Consider the following 18,024-nt stretch of genomic DNA (forward strand, 5'->3'; position numbering starts at 1 on the left):
TTTTTTGGCATTTTGCCTAATATGTCTGGTTTTTTTTAATCTCACATAATTCTGTTGCCTTTATTAAGATAGTATACATTCCCGAAGAATTTTTTTTTGTTTCAGGACCTATAATCACAATTGAGTGTTTTAAAACTTTCGTTTGATGTGCATTTTGTCAGGATTATCATTTTAAAAGTTTTAAAATCATTTGCAATAAAATACACTGCTTTTTTTAATTCAAAACCTACACTTATCATAATATTGAGAACCAATTCACAGGATAAAAAACAAAAACACTCATACTATGAACATATTTATATCTGGAGGAGTATCGAACAATGAGATAATGAAATATAGTGTACAGCAAGACATAGTTGTATATGCTTAATCATACAGATTCAACAACAACAAAAATCAAATATTGTCCTTTTCACAATTGACCGGGTGTGATATATAACACATGTACTTTGAAGATTTATTTTATTTACTTTCAGGACCAACAATCACAAACCAAATAACAACAATGAACCCTGACGTATCCCCTACTGCAGGTACTGAAGTATAATTTGTACTTTGTGTACAGTTTTTTTTTTTTGGTTCTCATGGCCAGAATGGCTATTATTGCCGTTGTTGTTGTTCGTGTCGTCCTTTAACATTTACCACTACAGTTGGGTGCAGACCTAGAATTACATGAAGACGGATGAACAAAGTTAATGCGATGTTTACTCGTGTGATTTATGTAAACCGTGCATTAAATCTAAAATGTTAGTGGACATAAAAAGTAAACAGGCGTCTACTTCCGCGTTCACTTCCTCGTCAATGCGAAAACGGCATGGCATGTCTTCTTATTTTGTTAAGAGTAAACGGGCGTTTGCTTTCGCGTTTACTTCCACGTTACCGTGAAAAAAGGGAGCGTCTTCTATTTTCATAAAAAGTAAACGCGCGTTTATTTTCAAATGCACGTAAAAATACACTTGTGTAATTTGAAGTAAACAATCGTTTTATTGCTGACTAAACGGGCACAGAGTAAACGCGCATTATAAATTTCCAGTTATACCGTGTTAACGTAATTACAGTATACGCTCGTTCTCTAATAAACGTTAATATTTAATTTAACTAACGAAATATGTGCATTCGTAGTTAAAGTTCGTTTAATGTGTGTAATGCTTGTTTTGCACTCAACTGTACAAGTCAAGAAATAACTGTTGTTTTACTCGTTCCATTTGTTGATGATGTGTGTTTTTTGTCAGTCTTTATTGACTTTTTTTAATTTACCAAGAGGTTTGAACGTAGTTTTGTCATACTTTAATACTAATTTGGATACAATCATCAATACAGAATACAATCTAAAAATGTGACTGATGACCTCATCTACCAACAAACATGGCCGACATGGTTAAAAATAGAACAAATGCCCCAAATCGTTTAAGGGTAAAATAATCGAATACAAATGCCCAATCCATGGTTAAATGAAGATAAATCTACGGCTGCCATGAACTATTTCGATACTAATGGGACAATTCGGTTATTTTGTTAACCGTGAAAGCCCTATACATACGATACTGTTTTGGCTGTTCCATTTTACCCAATTTTGATAATATAAGTAATATTATATAATTCAAATTTTTTTTTAATCGCATTTTTTACTTTTTCTTCCAATGTAATTTGATTCGTTATGAGGCTAACAAGAAGCTCGCCTGGTACTTATGGAAACATATTTGTGACGTCACCTTGTTTCGTTGCCCTGCCAAGACAATTACCATGAAAAATAAATTGAAATGGACTGATTTGTTTATTTTGCTGTAGAATAGAGTTAAATATGTTGTATATGAATCTTGGCCTTCGTAAACTTGGGATTTTAATGTCGAAAATTGTGAATATCTGGCAGTTTTGATAAGTTGGTCGTAACGCGGAACAGCCGTTTTTTGTGTATTACTGCGTTTGAGCTGAATGTAGATATATTGTGATTATACTGGTTGACGATAATAGGTCGTCATATTAGAATAGTCGATCTCTTATTGAAGGCATTGCCCTGTGGTGTTGATTCTCCTCGTTATTTTAGTTTTAAACATTATATAGAAAAAAGTAAAATAGAGGTACTTAATTAATGACCAAAATTGATCAAAAAGACAAGATTTTCAAATTAGTCGACACAACCAATCACTAGTCAACTCATATCAAAGTTATTGCCCTTAGATTTTCCCCAATATTTTGCATTCTTGAGTTGTTTATGATCTTGAAAAATGTAAAAGATTGAAACTTTAAACAAGTAAAACCGAAGAGATAGACAGGATCTTTAAATAAGCCATCAGGACCCGTGTGCATAAAGCTACTTAAGTTAAGATTTTCCTTAATAAACACTTAAGTTAAGGAAACTCCGCCCTTTTTATCTAAGTGGTATGCATAAAAAAATCTTAAACTAAGTATTTCCTAATACCCCAGTCCCACTAGGCCACGATCGCACTACGATCTGTGAAAAAAATGCAAATTTTGATGATCGTGGTACGATCGTGTAGGTCGCAGTAAGGTCGTACCACGGTCGTGCTGAGGTCTTCAAGATCGTGAAGAGCGTGGCCAACTTTGAACATGTTCAAAACAATCGTGGTGCGGTCGTGGCGAAATTAGGTCGTAGTAGAAGCGTAGTGAGAGCGCACTAAGATCGTAGTAAGATCGCAAAGGTCGCTGTACAATCGTAGCGAGAGCGTAGCGAAAGCGTGATTCTATTCGGAGAGATTGCTCTACGATCTCACAGCGACGTTATCACGACCTTACTACGATCATCACGTTCTCACCGCGACCCAACTACGCTTCCATTACGACTTTACCACGCTGTTCACGACCATAGTACGATTCTAGCACGCCCTTGCCGTCCTCATCACGCTCTTTTCACGACCTTACTACGTTCACACTACGACCAACATTTTTATTGTCATTTTCACATAAAATATATAAGAAAAACTCCCTAGATTTTGTTTATCTGAATGTATTTACCCATTTGCTCTAACGGCTCAACCATGCTTCTCGTTTTTATATAGATTAGACCGTTGGTTTTTCCCGTTTAAATGGTTTAACATTATTATTTTTTGGGCCCTTTATAGCGTGCTGTTCGGTGTGATCCGAGGCTCCGTATTGAAGGCCGTACCTTGGCCTATAATGGTTTACTTTTATAGATTTTTACGTTGATGGAGAGTTGTCTCATTGGCACTCATACCACATCTTCCTATATATATTGACACATCTGTGTCATCTCTGCTATCGTTCACTAAAATATCGTCATTTGAGCTTTATGGACCAGCAATAGGTTGTAATTTAGATGGTTTGATTGGTCGATCCGACATCTCTTGATGACAAGTATTATACTACTTATGTGTATAGTATCAGTTTAATTTAAGTCTGGAGCTAGCATGTCAGTTAACTGCTAGTAGTCTGTTGTTATTGAAGTATTATTGTCATTTTGTTTATTTTCTTTAGTCACATTTTCTGTCATCAGACTCGGACTTCTCTTGAACTGAATTTTAATGTGCGTATTGTTATGCGTTTACTTTTCTTCATTGGCTAGAGGTATAGGGGGAGGGTTGAGATATCACAAACATGTTTAACCCCACTGTTTTTGCGCCTGTCCCAAGTCAGGAGCCTCTGGCCTTTGTTAGTCTTGTACTATTTTTAATTTTAGTTTCTTGTGTACTATTTGGAGTTTAGTATGGCGTTCATACTTTGCTCCCTCTGCCTCTACATCAACCCCTATCACCACGCCCACGTGTTCTAGTATATTTTGGTGGCATGACTGTATTGTTTCCGAGAAATCTCCGTTTTAATCAGAAATAGAAGGAATGGAACTATATTGATATGAAACACGATATTGACGGTATTGCTGAGAACGTAGTAAGATCGTGGTATGAACGTAGTATTATCGTGGTAAGAACGTGCTATAATCGCAGTAAGATCGTGTTGCAATCGGATAACTCGTGGTAAGGTCGTAGTGAGAACGTGAAGAGCGTAGAAAGATCTTTATAAGCGTAGTGAGGTCGCAGAATAAGCGCGGTGAGAACGTGGTTTACTCGTAGCGGGATCGTTGTAGAAGCGTAATTAGGACGTAGTAGCATCGTGAAAGCAACGAAAATTAACATTTTCATGCCGCTCATACCGCGACCTCACCACGATCTAAACTTATTTTAGATCGCGGTGAGCGTGGTGCGATCTAGGTCTAGTGGGACTGGGGCTTAAGTAAAATCTTAGTTGTTTTAAGTCACGCCCACAAAACTTAAGTGGTATGCATAAAACTCTTTATACTAAGGAAACGACTAAGATAACACTTAAGTCTAAGGTACCTATAAAGCTACCTTAAATTTTCAAAAATAGTTAAAAATCAGTAGAAAGTTTGCGTTTTTGGTAGAACATTAATATGTTACCTACAATTTGATTGACTAATATATATATCAGTAATAAAGAACTAATTATTCGTTTATTTATTGCTAAATAATAAGTATATTATATTAAAGATCATCGTTATTCTCTTCAAATCACGTATAATCAACATATCAAGAGATAACAGTGGGTAGCTATATATACTACTTCTTGATCTCGTTGTCATGTTTACCGAAAAGTACTCAGTTTTTAAACACATTTGTTTTCTCTGTACGTACACGTTTTTTTAAATTGTTAAAGTACACCGCGCGTAATCAATTGATAACCGTTAGTTAAAACCGAATCAAGGAATGAAGAAAACATGCAAAACCACATTTTATATATGTGTGTGTGTGTGGGGTGGGGGGGGGGGGGCGTTGCGTCATTTGAATTTTCAATTCAGTTTTATTTTTAAGATGTAGGGCATACCCTAAAAAAAATCGCTTACAGGGAAAAATCGAAAAGTTTTAAGACCTGCCCAGAGCTGGATTTCTTTCATAAGGGGGAAGCATGGACCTCCATTTTGGTTCACTGTTACGGCAGTCAGGAGTACCCATGGAATTCGTCGGATATATAAGGTATTTATGATACCTTACTAGTATTAAATTATTTGTTTCATATTACCTTATATATTCAGTGATACATATTGCGGTTTCGAAAATATTGCTAAGTACGTTAAGATGTGGAGAATATACTTACTGTAATAATTTGTTTTAGTAAAGATTGTAGGACTTTGGAAAAATACGCTAGTTTGTATATGGATTTCTGGAAAAAAATCTAACCTCCCCCTTTTTTGGTGTAAAAGGGAAGTGATAAAAATGTTAATTTCACATCAAAATAAATTTTTTAAACCATAAGCAAATGAGCAAATGTAAGCAATGTGTCTAGAAAGGGAGATGGCAGCGCATAATAAGCTTAACGATTAGTAAACACTTTATTGAAAAAAAGTGTTTTGTAAAATTATTTGTTAGCACATGCATGCTTACAATGCTGTTCTCAGTCTTGTGCTACGCCATTGATTTAACCTTGATCATGTTTTGTTAGGGTTTAAAACATATTGCTGTCTCCTAAAAATATTACACCCATGAAAGATATTTAAAGATTAAGTAGCATGGAAAGTTTTGGATCACCATAATATAAATCTTTCAATGCTCATCCGTCAAAACATCAACCATAAAAAACGTTGTCTTATATGCGCCAATTGTTCATCATTAAACTATGTTATGTTCTATTGAATTGTTTTACATACCTATATCAATTTAACCCCAGTTCTTTAAAATAAAAGCATGCATTGGTCAATAAATTTAGATAATCATAACAAACTTTTACACTGATGAGTACATGTGATGGACTATAATATTTATCATACGGTAACTAGAGAAAGGTTCTGATTCAAGTATTCCTTAGTTAAGTGAAGACTTAAGTAAGTTTATGCATACCATTTAAGAATTTGACTTAAATCTAAGTTTAAGGAATACTTAAGTTAAGATGTTTTATGCATACGGACCCTGCAGGGCCTTAATCCTATTGTATATCATTGTTGCATGGTAGGATTTATCCTAAAGTGATAACCAATGAACAGCAAACTCCTGACTATAATTGTTTTAGTAACTTGTTACTCTCTACTGTTTATACATATTGTTTGAGAGTTTACAAAACTTACTAACCCTGTTCAATTAGGTTTTGTTGAAGAATAAAGTTTTACCATTGTACGTCGTTAGTCATTATATCTGTTTTATTTTCAGCAGTGTCGTGTCTTATCAAGACATGCCAAAATGGAAACTGTGTTAACGATTCATGTCAATGTACACCGAACTATGCTGGTGATTATTGTCAGAGTAAGTATCATGGTGACTGTGTTAACTATACATGTCAATGTACACCGAACTATGTTGGAGATTATTGTCAGAGTAAATATCATGGCGACGGTGTTAACGATACATGTCAATGTCAAACGAACTATGCTGGAGATTATTGTCAGAGTAAGTATCATGGCGACGGTGTTAACGACACATGTCAATGTTAACCGAACTATGCTGGTGATTATTGTCAGAGTAAGTATCATAGCGACTGTGTTTTCGATATATGTCAATGTACACCGAACTATGCTGGTGATTATTGTCAGAGTAAGTATCATGGCGATTGTGTTAACGATACATGTCAATATTAACCGAACTATGCTGGTGATTATTGTCAGAGTAAGTATCATGGAAACTGTGTTAACGATATATGTCAATGTAAACCGAACTATGCTGGAGATTATTGTCAGAGTAAGTATCATAGCGACTGTGTTAACGACACACGTCAATGTAAACCGAACCATGCTGGTGATTATTGTCAGAGTAAGTATCATAGCGACTGTGTTTACGATATATGTCAATGTACACCGAACTATGTTGGTGATTATTGTCAGAGTAAGTATCATGGCGATTGTGTTAACGATACATGTCAATGCCAAACGATTATTGTCAGAGTAAGTATCATGGCGATTGTGTTAACGATACATGTCAATGCCAAACGATTATTGTCAGAGTAAGTATCATGGCGATTGTGTTAACGATACATGTCAATGCCAAACGATTATTGTCAGAGTAAGTATCATGGCGACTGTTTTAACGATATGTCAATGCCAAACGATTATTGTCAGAGTAAGTATCATGGCGATTGTGTTAACGATACATGTCAATGCCAAACGATTATTGTCAGAGTAAGTATCATGGCGATTGTGTTAACGATACATGTCAATGCCAAACGATTATTGTCAGAGTAAATATCATGGCGACTGTTTTAACGATATGTCAATGCCAAACGATTAGTGTCAGAGTAAGTATCATGGCGACTGTGTTAACGACACATGTCAATGTACACCGAACTATGCTGGAGATTATTTTCAGAGTAAGTATAAAAGTATAATCAAGAGTCAATGTACATTTCTGTATAGAGGATTCCTATTCGGTTAATGTTTCACATAGTGACATATGTTTGTTATAGATCTGAGAAATGTATAACAAAGGTCAATATTTTACTGCTAGAAATTTGATGTTACAAAGATTATATACCTTTACATATTTGTGTGTTGTTATAAATGTTACAGTTATTTTCTAAATTTAATCATTGTGTAAAATAACTGAATTTTAGGCATTTCTCAAAAGATGCTTAATATTAAGAGCGTTTTATCAAATGCCTAAAAAAATCTAGTCGTTTTCGTAAAGTCATGAAATACAACAAATTGCCTTTTTCAGTAAGCAAATTGTGTAGATATGAAATACAAAACTAGATGATTAAAATAGTTTGTAATGCAAAGAAAGTTTGGGTAAAATACAGATTATTCTTTTGATAAATGTAAATATTGAGGTTTTGATAGTTTTATTGTCTATAACTACCTAGAACTCCGTATCTTAATTACCTTCTCTTTTCAATGACAGAAGGGCACACTGAATCGCTCACCTGGCAAAATATGCAAAATAAAAATCAGATGCACTCGAGAAGTATTTTTAAGAAAAAGGTCAAGTCAAATAATTATAAATCATATTACACATAACGAATTCGTTTACAACTTTTGTATAATCTTGCATAGCGAATCTCTTGGTATGTCCCTGCATAGACCGTACTGAATATTCATGAAATATTTGTGACTTGGCGTTTAGCGTGACACAATCAATCGACAATGCATTAACACGATTTTTTTGATTTTTTTTGCACTCACTTTTATCTCAGTGCTTGTGTTAACTCGTAAATTCAATTTTAATAACTTTAACTGTTAAAATTTGCATGCTATTCCCTTATCAAATAAACTGATCTGTGTGATATTTCCAGTTGTTCTATTTTGTGTGTACATTTCATTATTATTTATATTTTCAGTCATTTTGTATAATGCCTTTAAAAAAATTCAGGGTTTTGCAGCTGGGCATTAATTAAACAACATCAACACCTTGAAGACATCAAGAAAATCGTGACTAATGCTAATTGGAATAGCATCTTTACACTTCTTATTTGTAGTTTTAGTAAACGTTGGAAAATTTTGAGTATGTGTAGTATAATTGTCACAGTAACATTTCAGTCTCTTGGTAAATATTAGTTTAAGTCTTAAAACTTTGCTCTTCTCTGGAAAATTCAAACCATAATGAAATATAAGGAGATGCGGTAAAATTTCCAATTAATCAACTTTCCACCAAAGACGAAATGACGGAAATGCTAGCCTTCTTACATTGCTACTACATTTCAGATCTCCAAATTATCATTCCATTATTTGAACTGCATATTCAAAAATATGCATTGTCACCAAATTACTTATAGAGCACGCGTCATCATATTGTTTAACATTTGTCCGTTCGACCGTTAATCCCACACTTAGTATATATAGGGTTAATTCGGCTAATTATTTAGGACTACAGTTGTTTTGCTTCAGCTTTAAAACTATGTACCTGGTGTTACTACTCATATTATAGGTGCGCATATCGTCTGGATTTTATTTTTTGTTTCACGACAGGTTGCTGGATTAGGCATTTTGATAAAATACAAAGGCACACGGAGTACAGACTCTGGCTTACATCTGATACAGGTTGAATTTCAAGCTGGAACTTTTAAATTTCGAAGTTGTTTTACTTATATAAAGAATGCATATATGATCTCAAGCTTTGTTATGTAAATAATTTTTCACAAATGACAGAATGTTGAAATTTGTGAAATTTTGCATACAGTTTCCTAACCCGAATAATTCAGTCCCTCCCCGTAATCAATCTCTCCTACTTACTTAATGTAGTAAGCGGAATATAACGACTGAATTATTCGGGTTAACAATTTGCAAGGTTTGTCCGACTTGCTGAGCAAACAAGTAACACATTAAATTTACACCACGCAGAGTACACTATACTACATGTATTGTATGTACAAAGTCAAGAACATGACAGCTGTTTATCATTCTTTTGGTGTTTTTCAGCGTTTGATTTCGTCATCTGATAAGGGATTTTTTCGTTTTGAATTTTTCTTGGAGTTTTGTTATTTTATTTTTTGGAATGTGTATTTTATCAGGATCATTATTTTTCCTCATAATTTTCACAAATAACAGAATGTTTAATCTTTTTTGACTGATGCATCAAATGTGTCTTATATAAGCATTGTATTGTATCGTCCCGATCATGCATGAACTATTTGCCACTGAACGTTAAACAACCATCAAACCGAGCAATTAAAAAACTGTTAAATGAATCAAATTTCTTAAAATACTATATTTCTGCATCACGGGATGCAGTGATGATACCACCATTGTCTAATATGATGCAGTTAAAAATCAGTAATTCGGATGAATCTCACGTGAAATGTTTCATTTAATTTTCACGTAAACTTAACAAAAATCTGAAGGTATTTTTTATGGTTTTAATCAAATTTTAGAACAAAGATATTATTTAAATAATTTTATTTCAAAAATTACGTGAATTTAAAGTGTACACAATTCCGATGATTTATGCATGAACTATTATCATAAGATTCACATGGAACCTGTTCACGCAAGTTTCAAGTATGTGCTCGTTAGATGTGAAAATCAGACGATATTAATATTAATTCATATGAGTGAAATTCCATGTGCAGGACGAAATAAAATTATATCTGATTCAGTAGAATTTTATATTGCATTACTAGGAACTTTACGACAGTCGACAGGGGAAATGAAAATAAAATAATACTCATTCAGATCCCGACACATATTTTTTTCTCCATTTCTCTGAGAAGGAATATAACGTTATATTCCGTACACCATAACGTCACACGTATTTGGTCAAATTCTAGGCCTATCGACCAACTTTGAAGCCATTTATTTCAAAAACAAGGATGGTGACATATGAGTTTCTATACGTGTATGGATTCACTATGCAATCCTGGATATTATGTTAGTTTTTTGTTTTTCTCCGTATATAAGAAAATAGCCATCCATTCGAAAATCTAAAAAGGTAAGCCGAAAAAAAGGCATTTCCCCTATATACCTAAGTAAATTTGTCGCAAAAATTGACGTTTTCCTATGATAATTACAAAAAAAACAAAAATGGTGACCCCCATTTTTTATTACATATTCCGATGTAACTCGATTCAAAGTACACGTATGCCAAAAAATTTGGAAATCGGGAGATATGCCATTCGGTATCGTGTTACCTTAAGATACTCGTTACAAAGAATGCTGCTCAAAATTTAGTGAAAGACGGGGTTAATCTTGCTTTGTTGCGAGAGTTTATATTCTTTGTTGAAGGCAATTGTAGTGACCTGCAATACAAGTCCCATTCAATTGAGTTTAGTTATATGTCTTGTGTTTCTGTCTCTGCCCTAGGTTTTCTATATTTTGCATGTTTAGTGCATCATGACATAAGACGTTACGTGTACCATGATGAGCTTTCGTGCAAGACTGCTACAAGTGTATTTTTTACATGGAACATTTGATCAGACTTTGACTTTTTGACTCCTGACCTACATGTATGCACAATGGGTGTGTTATCATGTTGCATTGTGTTCTTCGGTATATTACCTTGACCTCAAAATATAATTTTCAATTGACCTTGCTTCTGAATTTGTGGCATGTAGATGTATTGTCATAAGATGATGAGTCTATTGGCACGAGAAACTTCATGTGAGCTTGACCTTTGCCCTCAATGTAAAACTTGTATATTTTGTTTGAATTAAATGGAGAATTAACTGTATGATTGGCATTCGTACCAAATCTTCTAAGATATATTAGATACATAAGATATATTGTTAGTTTTGTGTACCACAATGACCCTTTTATCAAAATCCCTTTTTATTCACAAGAATCTCTTGACCAGACTATGACTTTTTGACTCTTGACCTTTGCATATTGGATGTGTCTCTTGGTATGATTACCTTGACGTCAAGTCAGGAGTCTCTGGTTTTTGTTAGTCTTGTATGTTTTTAGTTGTAAGTTTATTTTATAATTTGAAGTTTGAACTGGTACACATTTTGTTAAGGGCCATCTGAAGCCCGCCTCTGGGCGAGGGATTTTCTCGCTTTGTTGAAGACCCATTAGTGGCCTTTGACTGCTTTCTGCTCTTTTGACATGGTTACTGTCTCTTTTACACATTCCATATTTCCATTCTCAATTTTTAAGAACGTTTGGTTCAAATGAAACTTAATCCTTTAATTTCCGTGAATATCAAGTAAGAGAATTTACTGCTTCAGTAGCATCATGTGCAGCCAGTTGTGATAGATAATGCAAAATGTTTCAATCATTTTACCTTAGATTTCATTTCATTGACATGTAGGTATGGATAGTCTGCTTTTACATCTTAAAAATTCACACAGAAGGTATACGCATATCAATAAACTGAACTCAATGCTAAGAACCTTTAAAGTACACTTAGACAGAGAGCTCAATCTAGTGAAACACTTTGTTAAGGTGGTCACATTTAACTTGAAATATCACTGTTTGTTAATACCAAACTGCACCGAGATCCTGAAAACAAATGTTTAAGTTAAGTCTATTAAAAGAAGAATTCATTGGAAGTAAATAAGCTGATTACTGAAATAAATGAAGAATATGTCTATTAACCACAGATGCCCCTGCTTGTTGAAAAAATGAGTAAACACATATAGATGCAGGATTCGCGTAATTTTGACCGTTTTGTGACCATAAGCATTGTAAATAAGTTTCAAAACATTTGGTTGAGGCAAATTAAAGTTAAAGAACGGAAACAACAGATTTAGCAGTTTTCCTATCTCAAAGCTCCGGTTGACATTTGTACCATTGGTACTCGTACCACAACTTTTTACATCTAAAAACTCATGAACAGTGATGCCATCGGGACCCAATATCGAACTTAATAGATCTGTGTCATGGGGTAATGTGAATCGCACATTTGATTGAGTCAGACTTATTTAAGAGAAAGGAAACGAAAGAGTCAGCACTTCTTATGTTTTTAAAGGGACATGATAACTCTTGAACGGTAAAAGTGACACTTAAAAATTTCAAATTTAATTTTGTGTTGATGTGGGGATCCCGCTTACATGTTCAACCCCGCCTTATTCGGTATGTATGTGCCTGTGGTAAGTCAGGAGCCTGTAATTCAATGGTTGTCGTTTTTTATGTGTTACATATTTGTTTTTCGTTCATTTTTTATACATGAATTTGTTCGTTTATTTTCTCGTTTAATATTGTTTTACAATGTCATTTCAGTGATTTTTATTGCTGACTATATGCGGTATTGACTTTGCTCATTGTTGAAAGCTGTATATGACCTATAGTTGTGAGTGTTTGTGTCATTTGGTCTTTTGTGGAGAGTTCTCATTGGCACTCATGCCACATAAGGTGGAGGGTTGGGATCCCGCTAACATGTTTAACCCCGCCTTATTTTATATGTACGTGCCTATCTTGTTTTTCGTTTATTTTTTGTACATAAATAAGACCGTTTGTTTTCTCGTTTGAATTGTTTTACATTGTCATGTTGGTGCCTTTAATAGCTGACTTTGCGATATGAACCTTGCTCATTGTTGAAGACCGTGTTGTGACCTAGGATACATTGTATAGTTGTTAATTTCTGTGTCATTTAGTCTCTTGTGGAGAGTTCTCATTGGCACTCATGCACCAGCTTCTTTTATATATTGTGTATAATTTTTTGTAGTATTTGGTTGAGGCAAACTAAAGTAAGAGAGCGGAACACTTTTTATGGGACGTTCGGTCTTTATGCCCCTAAATCATGGCGCCAACACAGAAGTTCTGACTATTATGCTGGTGATACACATCCCACTAGCACTGACATTAATTCATGTACACATAATTTTATTATAAAAATATTCAATCTTAATTTTGATTTCTTTATTTTTGGCCGAATGATTATTTGCATGCCCATCACAATGACTGAATGAGTATCAAATTTGACAAATTTATTGTACATAATTATACATTTAATTATATTTTATAACTTTTTTTCCAACTAATTAAAGCTTACCAACTTATTGATCATCACTTTCCTTTATTATGTCGTTTAACATTTTGTTTTGAACAAAAAGATTTGTTACATATACTTCACATGTATTTCTTTCAAATCTGACATTATTAAAAAGCCATTAAATAAAATTCAGTCGAACTTGAAAATAAATGTGCAATCAAATATATATGCAAGTCGTCAACTGGTCAAGTAACTAGATGCACATATCGTTAGCCATATAAACAACATGTCCTAATTGAATTGGGTGGTTTTAAAACTGCTAGCATAGGCGGATCCAGTGCCCCCCCTCCCGTTTCGTGGGGGGGGGGGGGAATTGGTTGATTATATAGGGAATCATTGAAGCATGACTGGAGCGGGCCCCCTTAGGAAAACCTCTGGATCCACCACTGTCTAGACATATTTACGTAAATAAGGGATGCATGAGTAAAGGAACAAAAATGAAACAAAACGACTGAAATAAATAAAAGGATGTTCGATGTACTAGCTGTATACTTCGGTTTGTTTTAAAAATCTATACGATGCTTTATTTTTATGTAGTTTCCTTATCAAAATAATTAAAATGAAAAGATAAATACCTTATAGCTTCCTTTACCGTCGATGCTAAAATGTTAAATGTTATAAAATAATTTTAGCGTTTTTGACCTACTTTACCTTGTTATTCGGAGACTTGCGGTTATCTTCTGTTATATTCAACGGGAACATTAGAATGATCTAGAATATAACCCAGATGGAACCAAGAAGTTGGGTTGCCTTAACCAAACAACCCGGATGTTGAACCAGTTACCATGGTTTCGAACCAAAGAACCATGTAAGGTTCAGAACCAGAAAACCCAGATGGAACCAAGGTTTAAAACCAGAGTGCCCGGATATAACCTAATTGCATTCGGAATTCTCATGACTTTTTATACCTTCAATGTATTTTCCAAATCATTTATTTATTTAGTATATTTATATATAATTTATATATAATATGCGTTTTACGGGCGATATCTTTTTGCGCCAAAAATGGACTCATTTGCGGCAATGCTACTTCTGCGCCACCTCATTTCAAAAACTAAAGGTATCCTTTGGGCAAATTGAAAAATCATTTTATTGCTTTCTTTCATCGTCCATTATGAAAAAGGGTCGGTCGGTCGTGATTTTAGTCAATCATTGGCATACAACTAGTAGCAGGAACCGGGATATTTATTTTTTTCCGAATTCGATACCGTCCTAAACTTTGGTATAATCCGACAATTTGGACATGCATATTGATACGATTATAATATTGATGGTTTGACAAGTTCAGCACTAAATATGCGTCGATCTTATTTCAAATCTGAAGGAATAATTAAGGAATGCGTGGTAAACGACTCACAACGCTTTCTTAACGAATATAATTTTGGCCAGGGAATACTCAGTTTTAATGTTTGCGATCAATTTTAGGTTCTAACGAAATGCAGGAAAACAAAATATAATATTTCTTTACCAAAGCACCATGACGAAGAGCATCCCATTGTCTATATACACCTTACATCATTCTACAAAATATCAGGACAAACATTCCAATGCCGTTGTTTATACGTATAGTGGTAACAATAGACATTTGTACATTTAAAAAAAAACATATTAATACATCATTATAAATGTTACTAGATTTATCAAAAATATGTACATTTATTGTTTACAGAAGCGTATTCACTCAGTGGATGTTACTGGAATGATTTACCTGTTGAACTCATCATCCCTCTTATCACTCCACAGATTTGTGTGGACGCATGCATCAAAGGGTCTTATGAATACGCTGGACTTAGGGTAATGAGTACTGTGATTTAAAATACATACATTATGTATATTATACATTATACATAGATATAGGAAGATGTGGTATGAGTACCAATGAGACAACTCTCCATCCAAGTAACAATTTATAAAAGTAAACCATTACAGAAAAACATGCCTGCATATATTAATATAGTACTGTTCCTAAGGTTTCTGTATGATTTGGATACGTTACCAACTTAAATATCGATTGAAATTGCTTGGTTAATCAGGCATTTGTGTCTCCTTCTGATAATATAGGTTTGTTCCGTGATGAAAAAAAAATAATCCATTTTTTTTTACTATATGGATGCACAATTTTTAGTCCTCAATTTGATGTAAAATTTTTGATCAGTTTGTAGGTTTAATATAAATCATTGAAATTTCCACACATGACAATGGTGTTTGAATTTAAAAAAAAAAAGATGATTCTGTAAAATTGTGCTTCAATATTTAAAATTTCAGAAAACTTTCAGAATTATATGAATAATAATTACATAACTGTGCACTTGAATAAAATTGTTGCATGAATATGCCAATACTCGCAAAACTTTGAACTTGATTTTAGTTATTGCAGAAATATTCATCATAAAATTATACAAATAATTGTAAAACTGTAAACGTGAAAAACATCTTGGCAGAATTATGAAAATAATTATAAAACTGTGTACTTGGATTAATTAATAGCAGAATAATGAAAGTATTGTATAACTGTGCACTTGAACTAAATGATTGTATAATTATGCAAATAGTTAAATATGTGCATAATAATGCAAGAAATTTTAAAACTGTTCACTAGAATTTCAATGATTTTTTTTCAATAAATCATGTAATAAGATGTATGCAGCAATTTGCCAATTGGTGTCAGCACAAATGCTTTGGGTTTATTTAAACAAAATTTTGCATGCCCGATGATAACGACAAAAGTCTTTCATGCCCAGTTGGACGATTGTATTAATCCATTTATACCTGCACACGTCATAACAGCCAAATAATTCATCTGTACTCTTTTTTTTTTATCTAATTTATTTTTGTGTTTGGTTGGGGTCAAAGCAAATGCATAGTTGAGTGATTTTATGTTCTTGTATTTCCAAGGTACCGTGAAAAAATGATCTGAAATAACTGATTTAGATTACTGCGTGCCAAATCAAAACATAGTGCTTAGATACCTATGAGGAGAACTGACTATTTCCTTACTTTTCATAATTTAAAAAATTGGAAATTATTGATTGAAATAGTAGTCGAATAATTCAAAGATATCATCAAGTATTCTAATCGAATTAATTTAGAATAAGTTATTAATTAGGGAATAAAACATAATATCTACTTTTAATTTGTACATAATTAAATCCAATACTGCCACATACTGAAAATGTATGCTATTTTGATATTTCGATTTTTAATATTTTAGATTGGTTATAGGTGTAAGTGTGGAACCAATATATCTGACCCATTTCAGGCTGCAATGTCTGCATGTGACGTCGACTGTAATGGAGATAGTGCTTATAAATGTGGAGGAGCACAGGCAATGTCTATTTACCATATAGTATAAACACATACATGTAAAAATGTGGAGGATCAATAGCAATGTCTGTATACCATATAGTTTGAACACATATTGATGAATATAAAGATTTAGCTAGACTTGAATAAAATGATACCTGTATTATAGAGTATTGAATAGATTAGAATTTTGATCGAAGTTATATATTGACTTCATAGTATATTAATAGTAAGCCGCTTGTATACCAGTTTTCAAAAGTGGTGATAGAGAATGGGTGTCAAACTATAGGCCTATATCACTTTTGTCTATCATTGGTAAGGGTATGGAACGTTGTGTTTTAAAGCATTTTTTTTTAACCATTTTGACAAAAACATAATATAATAACAAGTGCCAAGTCAGGTTTCATGCCTGGAAATTCACAATTAACCAACTTTTACACATAACAGATTTATTTGGCAAAGCTCTTGACGCAGGAAAAGAGATATGTGTTTTTTTTCTTTTTTTCTCGTGCTTTCGATTGAGTCTGGTATAAAGGACTAAATTTATGAACTTAGAAATATTGGTATAAGATGAAACCTATTAAAATGTTTTATGAGCTATTTATCAAACCGGAAACAAAAAGTTGTTATCTCTGGTAAATCCTCGGATACTTTTTGATTATATGCTGGCGTCCATCGAGGATCAATACTAGGCCCCTTACTTTTCTTAGTATATAAATGACATTGTAAGCGACATAGACTCTAATATAAAATTTGATGCTGACGATACTTCCCTTTTCAAAGTAGGTGAAGATGAAAATGCAGCAGCGATCAAACTTAATTCTGATATAGAGCCCATCAAAAATTGGTCAGTCCGATGGGTAGTAAACTTTGATGCAAACAAGACTGAAGCTATGACAATTTCCAAGAAATCAGTAAAATCCAAGCACACCCTGTTTATATTTTAAATCATGATATAATTTCACCTCGGTTTAATTTTTCATGAGTATGGTTCGTGGCATTCTCATGTCAATAGAATAATTCAAAAGATAACACCCAGATAAAATTTTATGTCGTGCTTTAAAATTCAAACTGAAAAGAAAGTGTTTACAAGCTATATATTCAAGTTTTATCCTACCTTTATTTGAATATCCAAATATTATGTTGGGCAATACTCCTAACTTATTTTTAAAAGTAATAAACTAGAAAATATGCAGGTGGAAGCGGCTAGGATAGTTACTAATGGTACTAAGTTATCATCCATCAACATAGTATACGACTAAACAGGATGGAAGTTACTATCAGAAAGACGTGAAAAACACAAAATCCAAAAAGTCATGAAATGTTTCACAATAAGACCCCTGATTATTTAAGCGATATTGTCCCTCAATAATTGTTTAATATTCAT

At 33.4% G+C, this 18,024-nt stretch overlaps 1 protein-coding gene across 1 annotated transcript; it reads left to right on the forward strand.

Annotated features, from left to right (window-relative positions):
• The first annotated feature begins 478 nt into the window (after positions 1 to 478).
• LOC139514670 (xylosyltransferase oxt-like) lies at positions 479 to 16,800 on the forward strand. The gene is made up of 4 exons (XM_071304127.1): positions 479 to 533; positions 6,132 to 6,224; positions 15,004 to 15,128; positions 16,546 to 16,800. The coding sequence occupies exons 1-4, from the start codon at positions 506 to 508 to the stop codon at positions 16,684 to 16,686; spliced, it is 387 nt and encodes a 128-aa protein (XP_071160228.1). The 5' UTR covers positions 479 to 505; the 3' UTR covers positions 16,687 to 16,800.
• Positions 16,801 to 18,024: the final 1,224 nt, after the last annotated feature.

Source organism: Mytilus edulis, chromosome 3, assembly GCF_963676685.1.
Source record: "Mytilus edulis chromosome 3, xbMytEdul2.2, whole genome shotgun sequence".
NCBI lineage: Eukaryota > Metazoa > Mollusca > Bivalvia > Mytilida > Mytilidae > Mytilus > Mytilus edulis.

Excerpts from the sequence above, each read along its gene's own strand:
- LOC139514670 (XM_071304127.1), top strand. The coding sequence starts at position 506 with ATGAACCCTGACGTATCCCCTACTGCAG. Across the intron at positions 6,225-15,003 it reads TGCTGGTGATTATTGTCAGA|AAGCGTATTCACTCAGTGGA; the intron begins GTAAGTATCATG and ends TATTGTTTACAG. Across the intron at positions 15,129-16,545 it reads ATGAATACGCTGGACTTAGG|ATTGGTTATAGGTGTAAGTG; the intron begins GTAATGAGTACT and ends TTAATATTTTAG.